This window comes from Aulonocara sp. 'chitande type north' Nkhata Bay, linkage group LG13 (genome assembly GCF_057382095.1).
Source record: "Aulonocara sp. 'chitande type north' Nkhata Bay isolate Kocher_YH1m ecotype deep benthic linkage group LG13, A_spYH_male_GT1.1, whole genome shotgun sequence".
Classification (NCBI taxonomy): Eukaryota; Metazoa; Chordata; class Actinopteri; order Cichliformes; family Cichlidae; genus Aulonocara; species Aulonocara sp. 'chitande type north' Nkhata Bay.
Window position 1 is genome coordinate 25125710 of NC_141356.1, and position 19901 is coordinate 25145610.

General features: G+C 43.6%; 1 protein-coding gene across 6 annotated transcripts in view; it reads right to left on the reverse strand.

The window, feature by feature from the left end:
* Window positions 1-289: 289 nt before the first annotated feature.
* Window positions 290-19901, reverse strand: part of zmiz1a (zinc finger, MIZ-type containing 1a) — an 82477-nt gene continuing 62865 nt past the window's right edge. For 3 of the 6 annotated variants that reach the window (XM_086259373.1, XM_086259374.1, XM_086259375.1), the window contains 18 exons: window positions 11819-11954; window positions 9812-9926; window positions 9465-9685; window positions 9169-9370; window positions 8783-9064; window positions 8502-8678; window positions 8271-8339; window positions 7962-8127; window positions 7680-7821; window positions 6512-6722; window positions 6223-6328; window positions 5936-6096; window positions 5760-5827; window positions 5609-5677; window positions 5247-5524; window positions 4717-4892; window positions 3966-4253; window positions 290-3512 (listed from right to left, as the gene is read on the reverse strand). In XM_086259373.1, the coding sequence (XP_086115499.1) occupies window positions 3405-3512; window positions 3966-4253; window positions 4717-4892; window positions 5247-5524; window positions 5609-5677; window positions 5760-5827; window positions 5936-6096; window positions 6223-6328; window positions 6512-6722; window positions 7680-7821; window positions 7962-8127; window positions 8271-8339; window positions 8502-8678; window positions 8783-9064; window positions 9169-9370; window positions 9465-9685; window positions 9812-9926; window positions 11819-11954 (2975 nt within the window). In that variant the 3' untranslated portion in view covers window positions 290-3404. The remainder of the gene's footprint in view (window positions 3513-3965; window positions 4254-4716; window positions 4893-5246; window positions 5525-5608; window positions 5678-5759; window positions 5828-5935; window positions 6097-6222; window positions 6329-6511; window positions 6723-7679; window positions 7822-7961; window positions 8128-8270; window positions 8340-8501; window positions 8679-8782; window positions 9065-9168; window positions 9371-9464; window positions 9686-9811; window positions 9927-11818; window positions 11955-19901) is intronic. The other 3 variants (XM_086259376.1, XM_086259378.1, XM_086259377.1) reach the window with 3 other exon arrangements.

A 19901-nucleotide genomic window follows, 5' to 3' on the forward strand; every position in this document is an offset into this window, starting at 1 on the left:
TAACCCTGAATCTTCTCTTAATTATGTTTTATTATGTTATGTTATAATAGGCCTAGCTGCCGAGGGCTTTCCATGACTCACTGTGTGCTTACACACCACTTTGCATTTAGTTACTAGATATTAGTGATCTCTGACTGTCTTCCAGTTTGTCCTGTCTTCCTCTAATTAACTCCAACTCATTGCGTCACATGACTGCCCCTCCCTGTGGTTGTTCCGCCAGAGGTTTCTTTGTGTTAAAAGCATTTTGAGGCGACTGCTCTGTGATTTTTGCACTACATGTAAATACAAGTGAACTGAATTTTTTTATTGTTCCATGGAACATGTTGGACAAGTCGAGCCCAAAATACACAGAAGGCTGCCAACTGTGTTTCATCTGAATACATATTTATTAGATAAATATTAGGATGTCACATCATCTAACTACATACAGATTTGCAAGACTAAAAATCACAATGTTCTTCTGACCAGTTTAGAATATGAAATGATTGTACATAGAATGTACAAAACCAAATAGACAACTGCCACTTGTGCCAATCACTTCAGATTGTACCTTTATAGCATAAGTTTTGCCAAATTGCATAAAAATTATAAATTTGACAAAATGTTTTACAAACTGTAAATTTTGGAAACAACCCTCGAGAGCCTTCTCGAAGCTCGATGTCTCCCGAGTCCCAATTATACCTCAAAAGGTCGGAATAATTTCGTAGCACCTTTATAAAGTACACAGGTAATAACGAAATACACAGAATTTTCATATTACACAAGAGGAAGAACGTCTTTTCTTTTTCTTGAACCCCTTGTCGAAGGGGTTCATAAAGTATCTTACATAAATGAACAGGCATGGTTAGAGAGGTCTGCACAGACATAATCAAACACAGACTCATTTTCCCAATTCAATGTCTGACAGGAGGATGCAAGCTTTACAAATTCTAAATACACTATGCACACTCCCACTGGAGAAAATGAATACATTTCTGTTAACGTGTCTCTATTTGTCATTTACATTATGTACAAATATCCCTTATATCCCAAACCCGTCCCCCAAAACTTACTGGGGGTCTTTCCCGAATTTCATTTTACAATATTAATCGTCTTCTCCTTTAAATCCTCAACTAGTACAAAGTGTGTCGCGAAAATTACTCGATTTTTGTGAAAGGTTACAGTCATAATTACACACTGTGTAGGGAAATAAAACATCCCAATGCGGCAGTGCATTGTCTTTAACAAACATATAAACAAACACAAAACAACATTTGACTCTTTCAGCTGTGTTGTATGCAGGCCATGTGATTACTCTTGAAGCCAAAATGCGGTTCTTGAAAAAGGATCATAAAGCCTAAATATGGGCGACTTTTTTTTTTTTTTTTTTACCAATGACATACAGTTTACTTCATATTCATTGTCTTTGCTGCATAAACTGATGTAAACCAAATTTTACTCTCATACAAACACTGGACAAAAATAACTTAAAATGCAAAACAAAAGTGATGGAAACACACAGATCGATGGCTATGAAAAGCTCAGTATCACACCTCAAAACCATCCAGAGGACTTTTTTTTTTTTTTGCACATTCTCACCTTAAATAAAGAAGATGAGGATCCAATAATATTGAACAAATACGTTTTGGAGAAATTTGGACCCCAGAGCTGCATTAACAACCTTTTATATGTTTCTTCCCGCTGATTCAAAGTCACAGAGTAATGGAAAAAACTGTACACAATACACAGGTACTTAATACAAAGCCAGTGAGAGTGCATTTAAATCAATTCCTTACAATGTTGGACTGTTTATTGGGGACTGTGTGTATTTAATGTGTGTGAGTTGTCACCGACCATGTAGATGCCAGTAATAGTTAGGTACAGTACTGTACATTCACAATGTATTCACAAAGGGTATATACAACAGCTCTGGAAACACTGTCGGGTCATGCAAGTTGTTTTTTTTCTTCCCCTTCCCAAACAGTAATAAAACAACAAAAGATCAGTACAGTCATACAGATTTTTTTTCTGTGTGTGTGTTTGATTTTTTTTTTATAAAACAGTGATTTTAAAAACTTCTGTGGATGTCTGTGGGATGCTGAAATCCTGCTGTTACACCAACACACAGTAATATCCAGACTCAACCCCTTACAAAAAGCACAGGACAGCTGCGGTGACTGATTCGTGTCAATAAAGGGAAAGGGAGCAGGAGGTTGAACGAAGAAAACACAAAGACGCTGACAAAGAACAAAAAACCCCCGATGAATTTACAATAAAATAATAAATATAAAGACTAGAAAGATAATGATTTGATCAAGCACATCTAGGCTGGACAAAAGACAACAGGAGCCGTTGGCACACATGCACTTGTGATGGAAACTGTGCTGAATTCGATGAGAAGTGAAACGTCACAATAAATACACAGGTGCTGAGACAGCTCTTTAAGCTAGATTGTCCCCTCCCTCCCCCCTCCTCTTCTGTCTCAAACTTTCTCTCTCCCGCTGTTTTCCACGTACGCTCGCAGGCAAACGAAAGAGGACGCGGAAACACACTCGCAGTCGGGCACACACACACACACACCACATTTCACACTATGTGCACTCGCCTCCTCCGCTGACACTCAAGGACGATTGAGTTTGTCCTTTCAGTGCACTGATTCTGATGAGTTCCAGTTATTTAACCACCTCACGCACACACAGACACACACACACACACACACACACACACACACACACACATTCAGAAGTCTAGGGAGGTGGGGGGGTGGCAAGGTCAAAGGGCATGGCATACGCCAAAGTTTTGGAAGAACACATTTCAAGGGTAAAAACACTCTTACAAGACAATGTCTTTGCCGCCGACTCTCGTCCTTTTTTTTTTTAAAATGAAAATTATAGATATTTATATAAACAACAAAGCTACAACACTTTTCCTGGAGCCCACAACGGCTCCTGTCTCCTCTGTGTTGATTACATATAATGATTATAGCTGCACAGTTTTTCAGTTGAAAAAAAGTCACAAATATTTAATATATATATATATGTATATGTATACATATATACACACACACACACACATATATATATATATGTATATATGAAGTCACTTTAGTGCCCACCGACATGGCTGTAAATGGCGTGTTTTGAGTCAGAGGTGGTGGAACTGGTGTGTTGAATCTTTGCACAAGCAAAAGAAGGAAGTGTGGGGGACGAGAGGCTCTCCTGCTCTCTCCCTAGGAGTTCCCAAACAGGTGCCCCCCCCCCCCAGCTGTGCTCCTGTGCCGCACATTCTCCGTTTGTGTGTAAGTGCATAAGAAAGCTGATTTGAAGTGTTAACAGGAGGTCGGTCAGGCGTCTGTGGACGGGGTGGTCCGACACGTCACGACTCCCACGGGGGTGAACGAGGGGCTCGTGGGCAAGGCGAAGGTGCTAGTTGTTCTCAAAAAGGGAGAGGAGGTCGTCGTTGCTGTTGGTGGGAAGGTCGGGGGGGTCCAGGTACGAGAGCAGCTCTTCTGGATTCGCCAGTTCGGGAAGCAACTGTGCACGAAAGGCAGAAAAAAACAAAAACATGATTTCTTTTGTTCTTTTTTTCAAGGAAGGCAAATTTACCTTTTCTAGTGACTTCATATGAAGTGTTGATTTTATTTATTAACCTTTATTTAACCAGGAAGATCCCATTGAGATTAAAAACCTCTTTTTCAAGGGAGACCTGGCCAAGATAGGCAGCAGCAGATGTCTCACAGTTACAGAAATTACCATACTCAAACACAGGCAGCAACAACACACATGCAACAATAAGTGAAAGAATACAAATAAAAGAAAAAATAAAATTCAATAAAATTCGTCAATCAATAAAGTTGATGCTAGCGTGCACATAAACAGCTACCGCCGAGAGTCAAATGTTAACAGAAAACAGCAGAGAGATGAGAGCAGCTGCGGCAGACAACAGGTCAACAGTTAGCTTACGGCACCCAAAGCAGACACACTTACATCCAGGGAGGGTTCGGGCATATCCTGGGCTCCCTGACCCATCTGCCCATCTGAGGAGGGGTTAAAGTTCAGATCGCTGTGAGGATGACTGTTCTGCCCGGGATGCTGAGGCTGCGGCTGAGGCTGCGACTGGCGAGGCGGGTGCGATGATTGGCCACTGTGATGCAAGGGCTGCCCTGACTGGACACTGTGATGTAAAGGCGGCCCTGTTTGGCCGCCGGGGTGGGGAGACGCATGCAAGCTCTGCTGCTGCTGCATGGAGTTATGGGACTGATCGGAATGGGACATCTGCAAGTGCGAGAGGGCAAACAAAGAGCGACAGTGAAGGAGAGACGGGAGGGGAAAAAAGGAGGAGGATAAAGCGAGAGAGACACACAGAGAGGGAAGGAGAGAGTGTTAAGGGGGGAAGGAAGGGGGGGAGCGAAATGAGTTCCAGCGTGAATAATATGGAACAGGCTTTCTAAATGGAAGCTGCGATCAGCAGACATGTACAGCTGCAACATTATACGGTGACATGAACATGTGAGCATGACTGAGCACACATGCTGGCTAGAGGCACAGGCTGCACCTTGGTCAGATAAGAAATACAGGTGTTCAGTACGGCACAGATTCTCTAGAGAGTTTCTTCCTCAGACTAAGCAGCAAACATGACTAACTTAGCATCGCATTAAAAAAAGCCCAAATATATGAAAAGCTTAATGTCCAACTTTATTCCCATAAACCATGAGCAGCCAAAGTCAGATGTACTCACTGGATCATTCATGCTGTGGCTGAGGGGCTTATCCTGTGGGAGGAGACCACCAGGCCCGTCCGGAGGATGGGATAGCTGAGGTCCATGGATGAAGTCATTCATAGGGGGACCCCCTCCACCTCCGGAGGGGTTCCCGTGAGGGAAGTCGAAATTCCCCTGGGTGTGGTAGCTGTTGCCTACAAGGAGAGAAGATAAAACACATCTTTTGAAGGGGCTAACTGCAGTTTGGTCCCGCTCACTCATTTGATGAGGAATCCCTGATGTTGCAAATAAAATGTACCTTTATCAAAGCAGTTACATAACAGGATATACTCTTTTTTTTACTGATGAGAAACATTTATCAGAGCAAGAACATTTTTTAAAACACAGTTTCAGCATAAAACTCTCCTTGGGGCTGTTTCTTTGTTTAATGCACTAGAGACACATCAATAGATCCTGCTGCAAAATGCACAACGGCTCATTCTTCCGATAAATGAGATGACTCTCCTGTTATTATTCTACACTGCAGGACGCTGCCTGCTTTTCATTACCTGCTCCCGGGTAATCTCCCCCGTTGCCACTAACATGTTGACCGGGGTGTGGTGGGTATGGACTCGGCCCAGGTCCGGGTCCAGATCCTGGGCCGGGGCCTGGCCCTAGCTGTGCGATCATTTCCATCACATTAGGCATGGTCATCTGACTCGGGCTCATTGTTTTAAAGCGCTTGGCCAGCGGTGCGTCGGGGTCTTCTTTGATGTGTAGCTCAGACTTGATGGGGACAGGTCGCCAGCTACATGTGGGGTCTATAGTTACCTCCTCAAACTCTGAACTATTGGAGGAGAAAACAAATCATGTTGGCTTCACGTCTAAACAATTTGTGCGTGTAAAAACAGGCTAAACAGAGTGAACTTACTTTTGGATGGCATTCAGGATTCCCCACATGTACTGATCCACCTCCAGACCTTCTAATAACGCAGTTTTACTATAAAAAAAAACCAGAATAAAAACAACACATAAGCTACTGGATGGATTCCCTAAACGTATTTTTACACAAGCCTCCTTACTTGCACACAGGACACCTCCATGTCCCCCTCTCACAGTTGAGCTGCAAGTAGGACTCCAGATCAAAGCACTGCAGACAGAAACATCACAAATCCTCATTAGGATAATATTCTTCCGTTCACTGCAACACCAGGCACGCATTTCCATTAACATTATTTCCACTTAAATGCACGCAAACCTGAACATGCTTGCAGTCGTGCCCCCTCGCAGGTAGCTGGATGCGTCTGAACGTGATGGGACATTTCAAAGACACTTTAATGGCCGTCTGCTCCACGCCGTCTTCCCCGTTAAGAGTAGTGTTGCCCGCCGAGGCCGCAACGCTGCTGAAGTTTCTCTTAACTGAAAATATAAAGTGTCACAGAGGGAGCAGTCATAGATGTGCTTAAAGAACGATAAAGAGAAACAGGGTTGAGTTCACTGAATTCGGATGTATTATTGAACATTAACTACGCAAAGGAGCCGTACTCTTGGTGATGCAGTGTTCTGCAGGGAGGAGTCTCTTCTTCAGGAGCCCCTGGAGGACGGATCGCACAGATGGCCTGTGGACCAGCTGAAGCACAAACAGGTGGGACTGCAAAGAAAAGAAGCCATGAACACAAGCAGAATTAGTACAGACAGCTGAATCTCATTCATACTCCAGACAATTCAAATTGAAATCACGTGTGTGTAAATCACTCCAGCTTGTCTGAACTAATGAATGAAGCCGCTACATATCAAAGCTGCTAGTCGGTGCTCTGAGAATGCGAATACTCACACAACAGCATGCGGTGACCGTAATTTGGATGGTGTTCCTCCCGGGTTGGCAAACGTGCTTCAGGTGCAGGGGTTTGTGGGAGGTTTTGTTGTCTCCCCTCTCGATGGTGAGAGGCGTGGCGTTGACGCTGACCTGGACGGAAGCAGGCCAGTTGGTGTTCATTTGCCTGTCTTCATGATGGTAGCACTTAAACTGCAGCTCGAGGTCAGACCTTCGAGGGTAACCAGAGGAATAACAGTTAGTGGAAAAAACTGGGAAAAACAAAACGACAGCCGCACAGTCTGTACAATACATCAGGCATCAGAGGTTAACCAATTCTAATGAGTTTGAAAGTCAATCTTTGGTTTTTTTCTTGTTTCCCTTCCTTAGGATGACTTATTGACAGACACCCATCCACTGAGACCATTTCTGATGACGCTTCATGAATAGCAGATGGATCAAGTGAAGGGTCAGATGCCAGATTTTGGATTTTGCCTGTTTTTTAAGACCTGTAACCTCATCTTTTGCCCTCCACGTGTCCAATTTACTCTATTTTTTAAGGACATACTGCACACCCTGAAGACATATGCCAGGTTTTTGGCTCATGGTTGTTTGTTTTTGGCAGCTATGAGGAAAGAACTGAAAATGACTGGAAAAGCAGGCAGTGTCCAAATAAAAACTTTGAAAGATCTCCAGAAATCCTGGAGAACTATTGCTTAAGACCACTTTATAAAAAACACGGGTGCCAGTTTAGCTCAGGGGGTGAGGAGATGTCGCAAGGCTGAATGCAACAACTCGGGTTTGATTCTGACCCAAGGCCCTCGCTCTCCCTCCTTTCCTGTGTACTCTTCACTATTACATTATCTGATGAAGGCAAAAACCTTGCAAAGAAAAAAAAAGAAATCTGCCTCCTTCGATGTCAAATACAAAGAAATGAAGCGGATTGTATGTAGGCAACACTGTGCTAGCTTACGACAAATCAAGATTCTCACTATTAATAAACTCTGCAGTAACACGTGATTTAGTATGTGATTTAGTATCTCATGTCTGTCACATTCATGTGGCGCTATAACAACAGCCTAAAATAACAGCACCCACAATGTAGCAACTTTCACCACACATCCATTTTAGAGCTTGCTGTGCACATGCTGCACTAGTAACAACAAATACGAAACTACAAGGTTTTTACCTCCACATGAGGGTCTGGTGGACGGACGGTCGAAGGTGGAAGACGTGGTTGCTGACAGCCAGGTTGTGCTCCAAGCGGAACGGTTCCAGCACCACTCCGTCCCTGACTGGGAACGTCAGACGTAGTTCCTCGTTGGGGATAGCTGCAGACGAGGAAAACGGGAGAGGATGGCTTTTAATCTCAGAATGTAAATGTCAGGAGGTGAGATAAAAGGATAAAAAGGACAAAAACAGACAAATGAGTCATGTGAACGACTCGTTTCAGGTCTGCTTGGGTACTTACTTGGAGGGGGCGGAAGCGCTGTCATATTTGGTTTCATGTCGGCTGGAAACGGGGGCTTCACATCCTGGTTTGGCGACAGATACGGCGGAATACTACTTCCCGGGGTCATGGGAGGTGTGGGGTTTCCGGGGACTGGAGAGTGTGGGTAGTTACCAGGCCTGGGGGGCTAAAGAAAGGTGGGGGAAGTGCAATAATCAAAAGATCTGTTAAAGTCATTTCACAGACATGAAAGGCTCAAATCTGGCACCAATGTCTTCACCTGCTAAAACTGAAATTGCACTTTTACATGGGTACGAAGGAAAAACATACCCCACTGCCTTGGCCGTAAGAGTATCCGCCTCCAGAGAAGTTGGTGCTCTGACCGTTGAAGGGCTCCTGCTGAATAAGGAAAAGCAAAAAGGAATTGATACAGTTCCCTTTAGTGCCAGGGATGCACTATAGTTTAGGTGACAAGGGTTCAAACGTCCTGATCTTCTGAATAATTCGCTTCCTTTGCCCCCCTTCTGACCCTGAGTATGCATAAATGATGGACTAACAAACCTTGTAGTACTGGCTCATGGGCATGCCAGGCGGGTACTGCCCTTGGCCCTGTTGCCCCGGCATCCTCTGGCTGGGGTAGTTAGGAGAGGGCAATGGTCTGGAGGCATTTGATGAGGGATACTGCCCCTGCTGTTGGAACTGACTGTTTGGCCCATACTGCTGACCTCCATAGCTTCCCTTCAAGAAGAAAGTTTAAAAAAAAGAAGAAAAGACATTATATATATATACATGTCTCAGGTGCTACAACAAGAAGAATATTCATGTCTGATATTTCCACTCACATCCCCAGGATATGGCCTCTTTATCCCCTGCATGGGTATGCCCTGTCGAGGTCCACCGGGATAACCTTGCTGAGGCATCCTCTGGCTGTGAGCTCCAAAAGGCGTCATGCCTGGGGTTCTCGCCTGGTTTATACCCATTGGAGGCCCGCTCATATTGGGGTTGTTCATGGCAGATCCCATGCTGGATGGATTCATTCCCCCAGGGGGACCTCGTGGGCCTGGCTGATTCATAAACTGGCTATTGTAGGCTGGAGCATGGCCCATCTGGAACGATGGACACATCTGGAGAAAACAACCGAATAATTAATGGCTACATTTTGCAGCAGGTAGTTACCTAACATCTTCCTCCATCAAACTGTTTGCCTCATAGCAGATGTGTACTGTACCTGTCCATACTGGTTCATGTCTTTATTCTGGGTTTCCTGCAGCGCCGCTACAGTGGCTGTTGCAGTGGCTGTCGCGGTAGCAGCAGCGGCAGCAACAGCAGCAGCTGCAGCTGCAGCAGCTGGCTGGGTGAAGTCACCAGGAGGACGTGTGTGGGAGGCCATTCCCATACCTCCTGGTGGTGCATTCGGGCCTCCAGAGTAACTGATGAACACATGATTTATGTTTTAACCACTCTTTTAAAACCGGAGCTGCTGTCTTAAAGAATAAAAAAGAAGACTGGTATCCTGTTTCTCACCTCCCACTGTATCCTCCAGGACCACCGGGGTAGCCGGGCCTGCCGTACATGCTCTGCTGCATGTATGATTGGCTGGAACCGCCTTTATTTGGGAATTGTTGCTGCTGCGCATTGAACTGGGGTGAATTGAGCCCTGCTGCATTGCCAGACATGCCCGATCCCACTGGGTTACCCCCAGGATTCATGGGGTTATTGCTGTTTGCCATTGGGTTGCCTAGCACCTATATTTAACAAAGAATCAAAGAGGAAGTGAAACTATCTGCTAGGTTTGTGCAATAAACCTGTCTTAAAACTGTTTGCTGAACTCATATAATTACAGAGTGGGTGCTTTTCATGCATGGACATACCTGACTCTGTGATGTGTTGGTAACGCCCCACACTGTTGTAACCACGGACAATGACCCAGGGGGCTGGTTGGCGTTTTGTTGCCAGGGGACAGAGTCATAGGGAAATGAGCCATCACTGGAAAACAGATCAAAACACAAACAATGTGCCTGATGTCACTTAAAGTTCTGAGTAACTCTAGGGTTTCTTAAGCCGAAATGTTCATTCAATTTAAATGTCTGGCGTTGAGTTTCACACCACATTTCGAGCCAGGAAATCTGCTAATGACTGCACAAGTAAGATGAGTCAAAATTTCCAAATGTGCCGATAAGGACTCGTCTGTCCGCATGCACCGGTAAACATCTAAGTTCTTCGGATAAGGATAGGTAGTACACATCTGGAATGTTTAGCGTTCAGATTTAAAACAAATAGAGTAAAATACGAGATTCTGTTACACATGATAAACAAGCTAAGTCTCCATGAGGGGAGAGGCAAGTGGCCAGCAGTGTGGGAGGGAACTGCTGCTCTTGGAAGGCACCCTGTTTTCCCTGAGAGGTTAGCTCTCAGAATGGACGACATGTTCAATATTTCCTCATAAATACACATTATCCCAAGATCTTCAGCAGAAGCAAACAGGACTCTTGGCTAACTCCAGGCTTTTTTTCCCCCTTCTCTTTTTGTTTTTTTGAGAGAGGTCCGAGCACATGCTGTTCTCTAAAAGCATTACCTCACATCTGTCTTCCCTCTAGGTTTGCCCTTGCACTTCACATCACTTCACTTCCACAAATTTTTCTGGCTTTTCTCCAATCAGTGGAAACCCTCATGAGGCCTGAATGTTAGATGTGAACCTTAATTTCTTTAATGACTTCCTCTGATGCCTTATAAACACTATATTGCCAAAAGTATTCACTCACCCATCCAATTCATTGAACTCACGTGTTCCAATCACTTCCATGACTACGGTGTATAAATTTAAGCACCTAAGAATGCAGACTGTTTCTACAATGATCTGTGAAAGAACATGTTGCTCTCAGGAACTCCAAGCTGGTACTGTGATAGGACGCCCCCTGTACTGCTAAATATCAGTCAGCTGTTATAACAAAGTGGAAGTGATTGGGAACGACAACAACTCAACCATGAGGTTGTAGGCCACGTAAAATCAGAGAGTGGGGTCAGCAGGTGCTGAGGCGCACAGTGCACAGAGGTCGCCAACTTTCTGCAGTCAGTCGTTACAGACCTCAAAACTTCCTGCGGCCTTCACAGTGTGTGGCAAACTTCATGGAATGGGCTTCCACGGCCAAACAGCTGCATCCAAGCCTTAAATCACAAGCTCAGTGCAAAGTGTCAGATGCAGTGATGTAAAGCGTGCCGCCACTGGACTCGAGAGCAGTGGAGACGTATTGCCTGGACTGACGAATCACACTTCTCCATCTGGCAATCCGATGGGTGAGTCTGGGTTTGGCGGTTGCCAGGAGAATGCTTCTTGTCTGACTGCACTGTACCCAATGTAAAGTTTGGTGCAGGGGGTTTATAGTGTGGGGCTGTTTTTCAGCAGTTGGCCTCAGCGCCTTACTTCCAGTAAAAGAAACTCTTAATGCTTTAACATTTTGGACTTTGTGGAAACAGTTTGGTATGGAAGAACTTGACTGGTCTGCACAGAGTCCTAACTTCAACCTGACAGATCACCTTCGGGATGAATTAGAGTGGAGACTGTTATCCAGGCCTCATCGTCCATTATCAGTGTGTGATCTCAGAATGGTGAAAAATTCCCATAAGCACTCCTAAACCTTGTGGAAAGCCTTCCTAGAAGAGTTGGAGCTGTTATAGCTGCAGAGGCTGGGCCGACATAATATTAAACCCTATGGACTTAGAATGGGATGTCTCAAGTTCACATGCATGGGAAGCTGGCAATATATTGTACACTGGTTATTCAGATGCAGTTTCCTCCCACCACACACTTTATTGAAAATGTGACTTTACTGAGAGCCAACTGCAGCAGGCTTTGTAATCTGACAGGGCATGTATCTCACCTGTGCGTGAGGCCGGGCTTCATGCTGTTCATGCCGGGCTGCATGGGGACTTTCCCCTGCGGTTCGTTCTGTCTGTTCTTCTGGTGACGCAGAAGGAGGAGGCGACCCAGCTCCTCGCACCACGACGACAGCAGGGCTGCAAGGAGAGCACAATGACAGGTTCATGATTCCTCGTGTGCACAACTGGTCTGCACTGGGTACTTATGTATTATCAGACGCATGTTTATGGCTCTATGGTTGCAAATGATCACACAGAATGTCGCTTATAACAGAGTTTTAAAGTTTTCCTTCAATAAACACAATTACAGGTGTCTAACGGTTGCAGCTTGATGTTACTGCTAAAGCCTCCAGGGGGCAGCCTAATGCAACACTTCCATTATCAATCGCTCTGTGTAGTTTCCACAACAGCTGCCTTACATGTCATATCAACCTGCAGAGTCAAATATAAACTGAGATCTATGTACAGCACAAAGAACCTCCCAGTTTTCTCTGCCACTGTGAGGAAAAAGCTGAAATGGAGCGTGAGAGGCAGACACCAGTGAGTGATTGGGGTTACAGATAAGAGCCGTGTAGAAAGTAAGAAACAGTAACATCTTCAGTCCTCCACTTCCTTCATTCATCAGCACCACTTTATTCTTTGCCTCGTTGTCCTCTCATGTCTCTAAGGACTAATCAGACAGCCTTCTCATCCCGCCTTCATGAAGATAAGAGTTGGGATTTTTTGTTCTTGTTCCAATGATGTGCCAATTTTATTTGATTTTGTTGTGTTTTTTCCCCAATGCCAATCAAGTTGTCTTCTTTTTTTTTTTAATCGATGGGTTATTTGAAAGTTGCCTTGACAAACATCAGCCTAACAAAAGAAAGGTTACCGTGTTCATCATTTTATTAAATAGTTTAAGATGCTATTTATAGCCTTGTAGAGCCAGATACAGCAGCTTTTAGAAGGTGCTGTTACTAGGTTTGGGGCGGAGGGGGTGTTACAAAGTCCATGACACTGAAATTGGCACTGCATTAAGATTTACACTATGTCTAAATGATCTAAATGAAAGGAAATTAAAAACATGACATGACAAGTGATTATTTCTGAAGTCACTCGAAAATGACGAGGAGTGAAAGGAACAACAAAGAAAGGAGAGAAGGGAAAAATAAAGGAGAGGAGCGGTTACATTTTCCTCTGCAGGGTGGAGAGAGCCAAGCCTCCTAGTTAAAGAGGAATTATTCCACCCTGCCATTACGGAGAGCTTATCTCCCCACTAAATCACCACCTCCACACAGAGGGACTGTCTCTTCAACAGGCAACCCACCATTTAGACCTAAAACTCCAAGCTCGAGTGATGGGAGTTGCTTTGAGGCAGGGAGAGACAGGCAGAGGACAAAAGAGAGCAATGGCGACTTATCACATCAGCGTGGTTATGAGCTACTGAATCTAACAAGCTGCCAAGGCCAGATGTCATTCATAATAGAGTGAGGGTCTGCTCTGGGCGTCGTGCATATTTAGTGAGCTTAGTACAGTGTACATGACCTTGTTTTCACCTCACAGCCCCCTGTGTTAAAACCTCTGCCAACACTATCACACACCCACAACTCGCCCGCCATACTCCTCTCGCTTTACCTCTTTACGGCCCTCCTCTTTACAGAGCCCCGCACGCCCTCGGTCCTCATACAAATTTAAATAGCATTCTGATGGCATCTGTCTCTACTACTATCCATTAAGTTGTTTTGTTGACTTCGCTAATGGAGAACATGAGGTGCAGATGTCAAGCGTGCAGACAACCCAGCCAACAAAAACAGAAGAATATAAAGACAAGGTCTCCGTCTCATTACACCTCTCTTTATTTCATCTTTCTATTCATTCCCGTTGAATGAATAGAAAGATGAAACTAAAGCCTTCAGTTTGTTCTGAAGGTGCTAACAGCTGGCTGGTTGAGACAAGTTAAGGTCAGCTACTTAAAGATTCTTCTTTAAAGCCTTTCTCACTCTCTTCCGTCTTTTGTTTCTAATATTAAAGAATGCCATGTTTCTATTCTCTGGTAACTTTAACATGATTGCAACTTTACTTAAGAATGAGAGAATCCTGAAACCAGCAAGATTACTGAGATAGTTCAGCTTTGGGAAATGGTACTTTTAAGAGTGATGGGAGGTCTTCTGGCTCGGTTCCCTTAGAAGAGCTGGCTCTTATGGCTCCCAAATGGCTCTTCAATCGGAGCCTTCTATTTTAGCCCAATTTATTAATTATACATATTTTGTGTGCTGGGAAACTTTTTTTAATGCATCATTTTGACACAGGTCTTAATTTTGTGAATTCAATACTGCTATGGGAGAACATACACATGGGGCTTAAGGCCTGCAGTCTACAATATCCTCGAAATGCGTCGTTACTTCACTTTTTCCTTGCGTTTAAATCCGGCTCCCTGTCTCTCTGTTGCTGTGTTCCAGATATCTTGGAGTTGCGTCACTCCCGAGTTAGCGCGTTCCAGATACAGTGAGGGAAAATTTATTTTGGTTCTTACCAACTTAGAGCCATTCAGGTATCACTAGCAACACAGCATAATACTTATTTTTATGCTCTTAAAAAACACATTCGTGGATAAAGCCCAATCAGTCACATTTAGTGAGTTACAAATACACAACAGTGGCAAAACAGGTTCAAAGTCTACAGTTTTAGTACTGTTTATGTTCAGTGCTGCCATCTTGGATCGCTACCTCAGGTTATGTTGGTCTGCTCCAACATTCCGGGAAATCCAAATTGACGTGGTGTTCCACAAAAAAATCATCTAAGGGAACACGAAAATTTGTACCCGGTCTGTACGACTACCCTCGCTGTCTTCCCAACTGATGCCCCCCTTCCTTCTTTTACATAATGGTATAATCTAAGTCTGAAACTGCAGTTCCACAAATGGCCACTTGAGGCTCAAAAAACATCATAAAAAGCCCAAATTTTACAGCACAATTAAACGTATTTACGTTTCTGTACCAGCCTGACATTTAAAGTGTTTTGGTCCTTATTCCTATATAAATGTCACCATTCATGAAAAGTCTGGAGTCAGGTGGGTCTTGACACAGTTCACAGTTACTCTTTCCACCCGACGATCAAGTGATCATTCCTGCTGTACATCTTTAAGCTGCACGTGTAGCCGGTGCACTGTAACGTAAATTATCTGCAGACAAATCAGCATAGTCACAGGTGAAAAGCTAGTGGGTCATTTAAAAAAGCTAGAATGAGTTTACAATATATAACCCAAGCATGCCCACTTCTGGCTCCAACCCCCTACCCCACAAAAAACCAAACAAACCACTTGGTAACCTAAAGGCTTCACAACACTCATCCACTAAACAACGGGTTACTCACAGTGGCTACATCTAGCTTTAAACGGTGAGATTATCCTATTTCTGCTGAATAGCTACACTGTCAGGGCTACTTGATAATGTGCTGACAATTTACAGTTGGGTAAAAAAGTATAGAGATTGTAGCTGATGGAGAAAGTGTTCCTGAAACTACTTTCTCGACGCATCAGTCTGACAGTCTTTCACAACAATAACATCATAAACTGCTGTTTTTACCTGCATCGAAGAGTCAGCTCTCAGTTACGCCGTGCTGTGCTTTTAAATAGTTCCATCATCAAATTCTTTCGAAAGCATTTAATAGAGAATCTCCTTGTCCTTGACTTGCAGCTGGTGAGCCCACAGATATTCAGCAAATGAGTTTATCTAAGCTAATCTCACCATCTGAGACTTTCTAAAAAGCATTCAAAAAGCTGACAGAGTCAAGCGCTTCTTCGTAATACATGACTAAAACCACAGTTACTGATCTGCCTGACTAATATCTGTAGACAACGGTGACATTCAAGCCTCTGGGGCTCATCTGAAGCTACTATTCTGTTCTAACAAGTTTCAGTGGATTCTCCAGCCTTAAACAGAGCCTCCTCCTGAGCACATAGACTGCTCTGCAGGGAAAGCCGGACATAAGCTGAAGCTCTCGTGAACCCGTTCCAACCATCTCCGTTTCTTAGAAGCTGGGACTTTTAATTGAATAATGCCCAGAGACATATGGGTCCTCCTCACTCAAGCTGTATTTAATGCTATATGGCTGACTGATAGCAGAAGCCCTGGCTCATTCTCACCTCACCTCAGCCCCTCTGGGAGCAGAAGGGAGGGAGAATAAGCCCTGGTAACAGGCTGCAAGGCCCATTAACTAATGACAGAGTGTATGTACAAGTCCTTTTTACAAGGAAACCCAAATGCTAATTACTATGAACTCTGGCAGTGCTGTGTGTGTGTAAGCATCTGCGTGTGCGGTAAAAGCCTTCTGCTACTGAGCATATCATTTCCCTTAGAAATCCTGACAGATTGCTAATACTTTAAATGTATCCGCCCTAATATAATTGAGTTAGCCGCAAGACAGCGACCCCACTTTGTTGATAAACACCTGACCTGTTCTGAAATATGAAGCCGGTGCTCTGCCACGTATAAGCGCAAGGTACTCAACACCTCAAAGACTAAGGAACTGGTTGTGGACTTCGGGAGGTCCAGAGAAGGTCCACTGCCGGTTCAGATAGAGGGGGAGGAGGTGGAGGTGGTCAACAAGTACAAGTACCTCGGGCTGTGGGTGGACAATAAACTGGACTGGTCATGCAACACAGAGCACCTGTATAAAAAAGCCCAAAGCCGACTGTACTTCCTCCGGAGGCTGAGGTCTTTTAACATCTGCAGGAAGCTCCTGAGGATGTTTTACCAGTCGGTGGTTGCTGGAGTACTTTTCTATGCTGTGGTGTGCTGGGGGAGCAGCACAGCAAAGAAGGACTCATCCAGGCTGGAGAAACTGATCAGGAGGGCTAGCTCTGTGGTCGGCATGAAGCTGGACACTCTGGTGACAGTGGCAGAGAAAAGGACATTAAAGAAACTGATGGACATTATGAACAATGCTGGGCATCCTCTGCACACGGCCATAAACAATCAGAAGAGTCTGTTCAGTGACAGGTTGCTTCTCCCCAAGACAAGAACTAACAGACTTAAAAACTCCTTTGTCCCACACGCCATCAGACTGTTTAACTCCTCTCTGGAGGGGAGAGGGAGGGGAAACAGGAGGACAAAGGAGGGGGGAACAACTAAGCTGTAGTGCCTCTTCACCTCACTGTACAATACCTTGTGCAATACTTTTTGTAAATAGTCAACAGTGCAATAGACTCAATACTTGAAATGTGCAATTCACTTGTATTTTTATTTTTTATTCCTATTTATTCTATTTATCCCCTTTGTATATTTTATTTATATTTGTCTCTGTATTTATATATGTGTGTGTGTGTGTGTGTGTGTGTGTATTATATATATATATATATAACAATTCTGTAACTGTAACTTCGGTCGTTGCTGTGCTTTTTGGAAGTCGAATTTCCCAGAGGAACCCACCCGAGGGATTAATAAAGTTCTATCTTATCTTATCTTATCTTATTCAACTTTCAGCAAAGATGCTGAAGGCAACAGCAAAAGAGTGCTGCTGTGCTGTGGCCCTAAATCACTGTACTAAGTGTACTATTGTGTGGTTAAAGATTTAAAGAGTGAACACAGCGAAGCAGCCCTGTGTCTGAGCATGCCAAGTGCAGAGGTAAAGTGAACTTCCACCCACTCAAACGACTATTTCAGAGGGTGACATCTGCATTAAAAGAGGAACAGAGTTCACCACGCATTTAATACAGCGTAATTATAGTGTGTATAAATAAAAGTAAATTAAAAACAAAACAGACAGGCCATTTTGGCGGGGGGAAAGCACTGGCATGTCACACATTTTATAAAAATGACTTTAGATGTGAAGTCGCTTTATATATGATCAATACGCAAACATTAAGAAAAGAAGCTGGGTAAAACTGCCCCACCACGGGGGGGGAGGGTTCATTTTCAGCAGAAGAACGTAAAGACAGCATCAGCTGAGGTGCATTATCAAAAGTATATTATGGCAGCCATGTTTCCAAAATGGAATTAAAACAGTACAAATGTGGTAAGCAAAAGAAAAGAGCTGATGTCTAAATACTGTGAACTGCGACTAAAAGAAAGTACTGTTGAGTTTTCAAAGCCTGTATGAGAAGAGTGCTCCGGAGTGTCAGCCCTTTCCCTTTTCTTTTTTTTTAAAGCTTGCATGGCAACTGAAATTCAGTGCAAGAGAAGTGCACCTGTTTCCTCTTAAGACTGCAGTTACAGCCATGACTGCACTGTGATACCATGATACTGATATGGAATATCTATTACTGACACAGTATCACGTAGCAGCTGGAGGGCTTGGCTGTTTTATGCATACATATTTAAGGGTTAGCTGCTTTCAAGAAAGCTGCTAAAAAGGAGATGTTACATAAGACTTTCTGAGCCTCATTAGTTTGGATGGCAACACAAAGAACGGCTGAAGGAGTTTTATGAAGTAGAAACAGGTAGAGATTTCTTGCTGCTCGTACTCCTCTTTGTACGATTCTGACAGAAGAAGCAACTGCAAAGTATAAACTCGGTTAAATAGCTTAATGAGGTTGGTTTGCACAAAAGCTCAAACACGTTTGAGCCACATTCAGCAAAAGCATTGTCCTAATTGTGGAGGATTTAATCAGTTTAATCTTCAGCAGGAATGCACATCCCTCATACTGTACACTCTCACATCAAGCCTGATCCTAAAATTACCACACAAAAAAAGAAAAAAAGCCTCTGTCACAAGTCGCGGCACGCTTTGATAGAGACATGTAACACCGAACATGCAGCTCTACTGTAGTTTTTGTTGATAACAAAACACACACACACAAAAAGAAAATACTACATGAAAAATTACACTTTCTGAGCATGAACACTGCGGCACTAGACAAAGAAGCCTTCTGAGTCAATGTGTGGGATGATAAAAAAGAAAAAAAAGAAGCAATTTATAATAGATATCAAAAGCAGAGGTCTGTAAAACACTGGCAGGTAGAATTATGCTGTGTGGGTACAAAATATTATGCAAAATACAAATATGGAGGGGATATAAAATCCTGTGGAAAAAAAAAATCATGCTTTTTGCCGAAGTGTAATGGAAGCCATTTAAGCAGTCAATGATATCCCCCTTCCTGCCCCCTCTCTGTTAAGCCAACTTCTTCCAAGAGAAGAGCATATCAAATGGGCTTTAGTCTCAACAGCTTGGAGGCAGAACAACTCAAACATGCCCTGCAGAGAGAAAGCTCTATGTCAAAAAATCACAGTCGACCAAAACCAAGCCTTTAGTTTAACGTTCACACGAATCACAGTGTTCCAGATCTTCTAGCTTGAAAGTGCCTCGTTTTGTTTGGATTTTTCAAAAAGACTTGATTATTGCTTTTTGTTAATTTGAACTGAAAAGCAAAGCGACTTCCTTATCGGGAAGACTTCCATCCTCAACCTCTGGCTGTACACCAGATATGAGGACAGAGGGGGGGGGTGGAGGATGGATGGAAGGATGCTAGACAAGAGGACAGGTGGAGATGGAGGGAGTAGGCAGATCCCCTCCTCCCCTGGATGTGTGTGTGTGGGTCACAAGCCAAAAGAGATGCTGCAGCCCAAAAGGGAGGGTAGCTCTACCTGAATCACTCTGACATCTCCTGCAGGTGCTGGTTTCTGTGGGGTTCAAATTACACATTTTTAAATGTGGCAGAGTTATGAGAATCAGAATAAACACCAAACATAATGCAGTATGACGGCTAGATCTGAGCAGAAGGTTGAAAGTGCTGGAGGATCTCCGTGCTGCCACCAAAAACACTCTTTATTATGTTTTTAATGTATCCATTTGCAGGTAAGCTGAGCTTGACTGAGACTCCCTGCAAAGATTCACATTTCCTGCCATAGTATTTATTGCAGATTTAAATGGTCGCTCTGATGCAATAGATATTTTCATTATGTGTGCCATATATAATATATTAAACTACAAAAGCCAAGCCAATCCTTTGTATATAACACATATGCATCCTAAAATGCTCGTTCAGTAAAATCAAAATATACGTTTTGGTTAATCTACAGATTATTTACTGCTTGTTTAACCAACCAAAAGTCCAAAACCTTAAAATAGTTGGTTTACAGGGACATGCAACTTAAATAGTTGCGGACT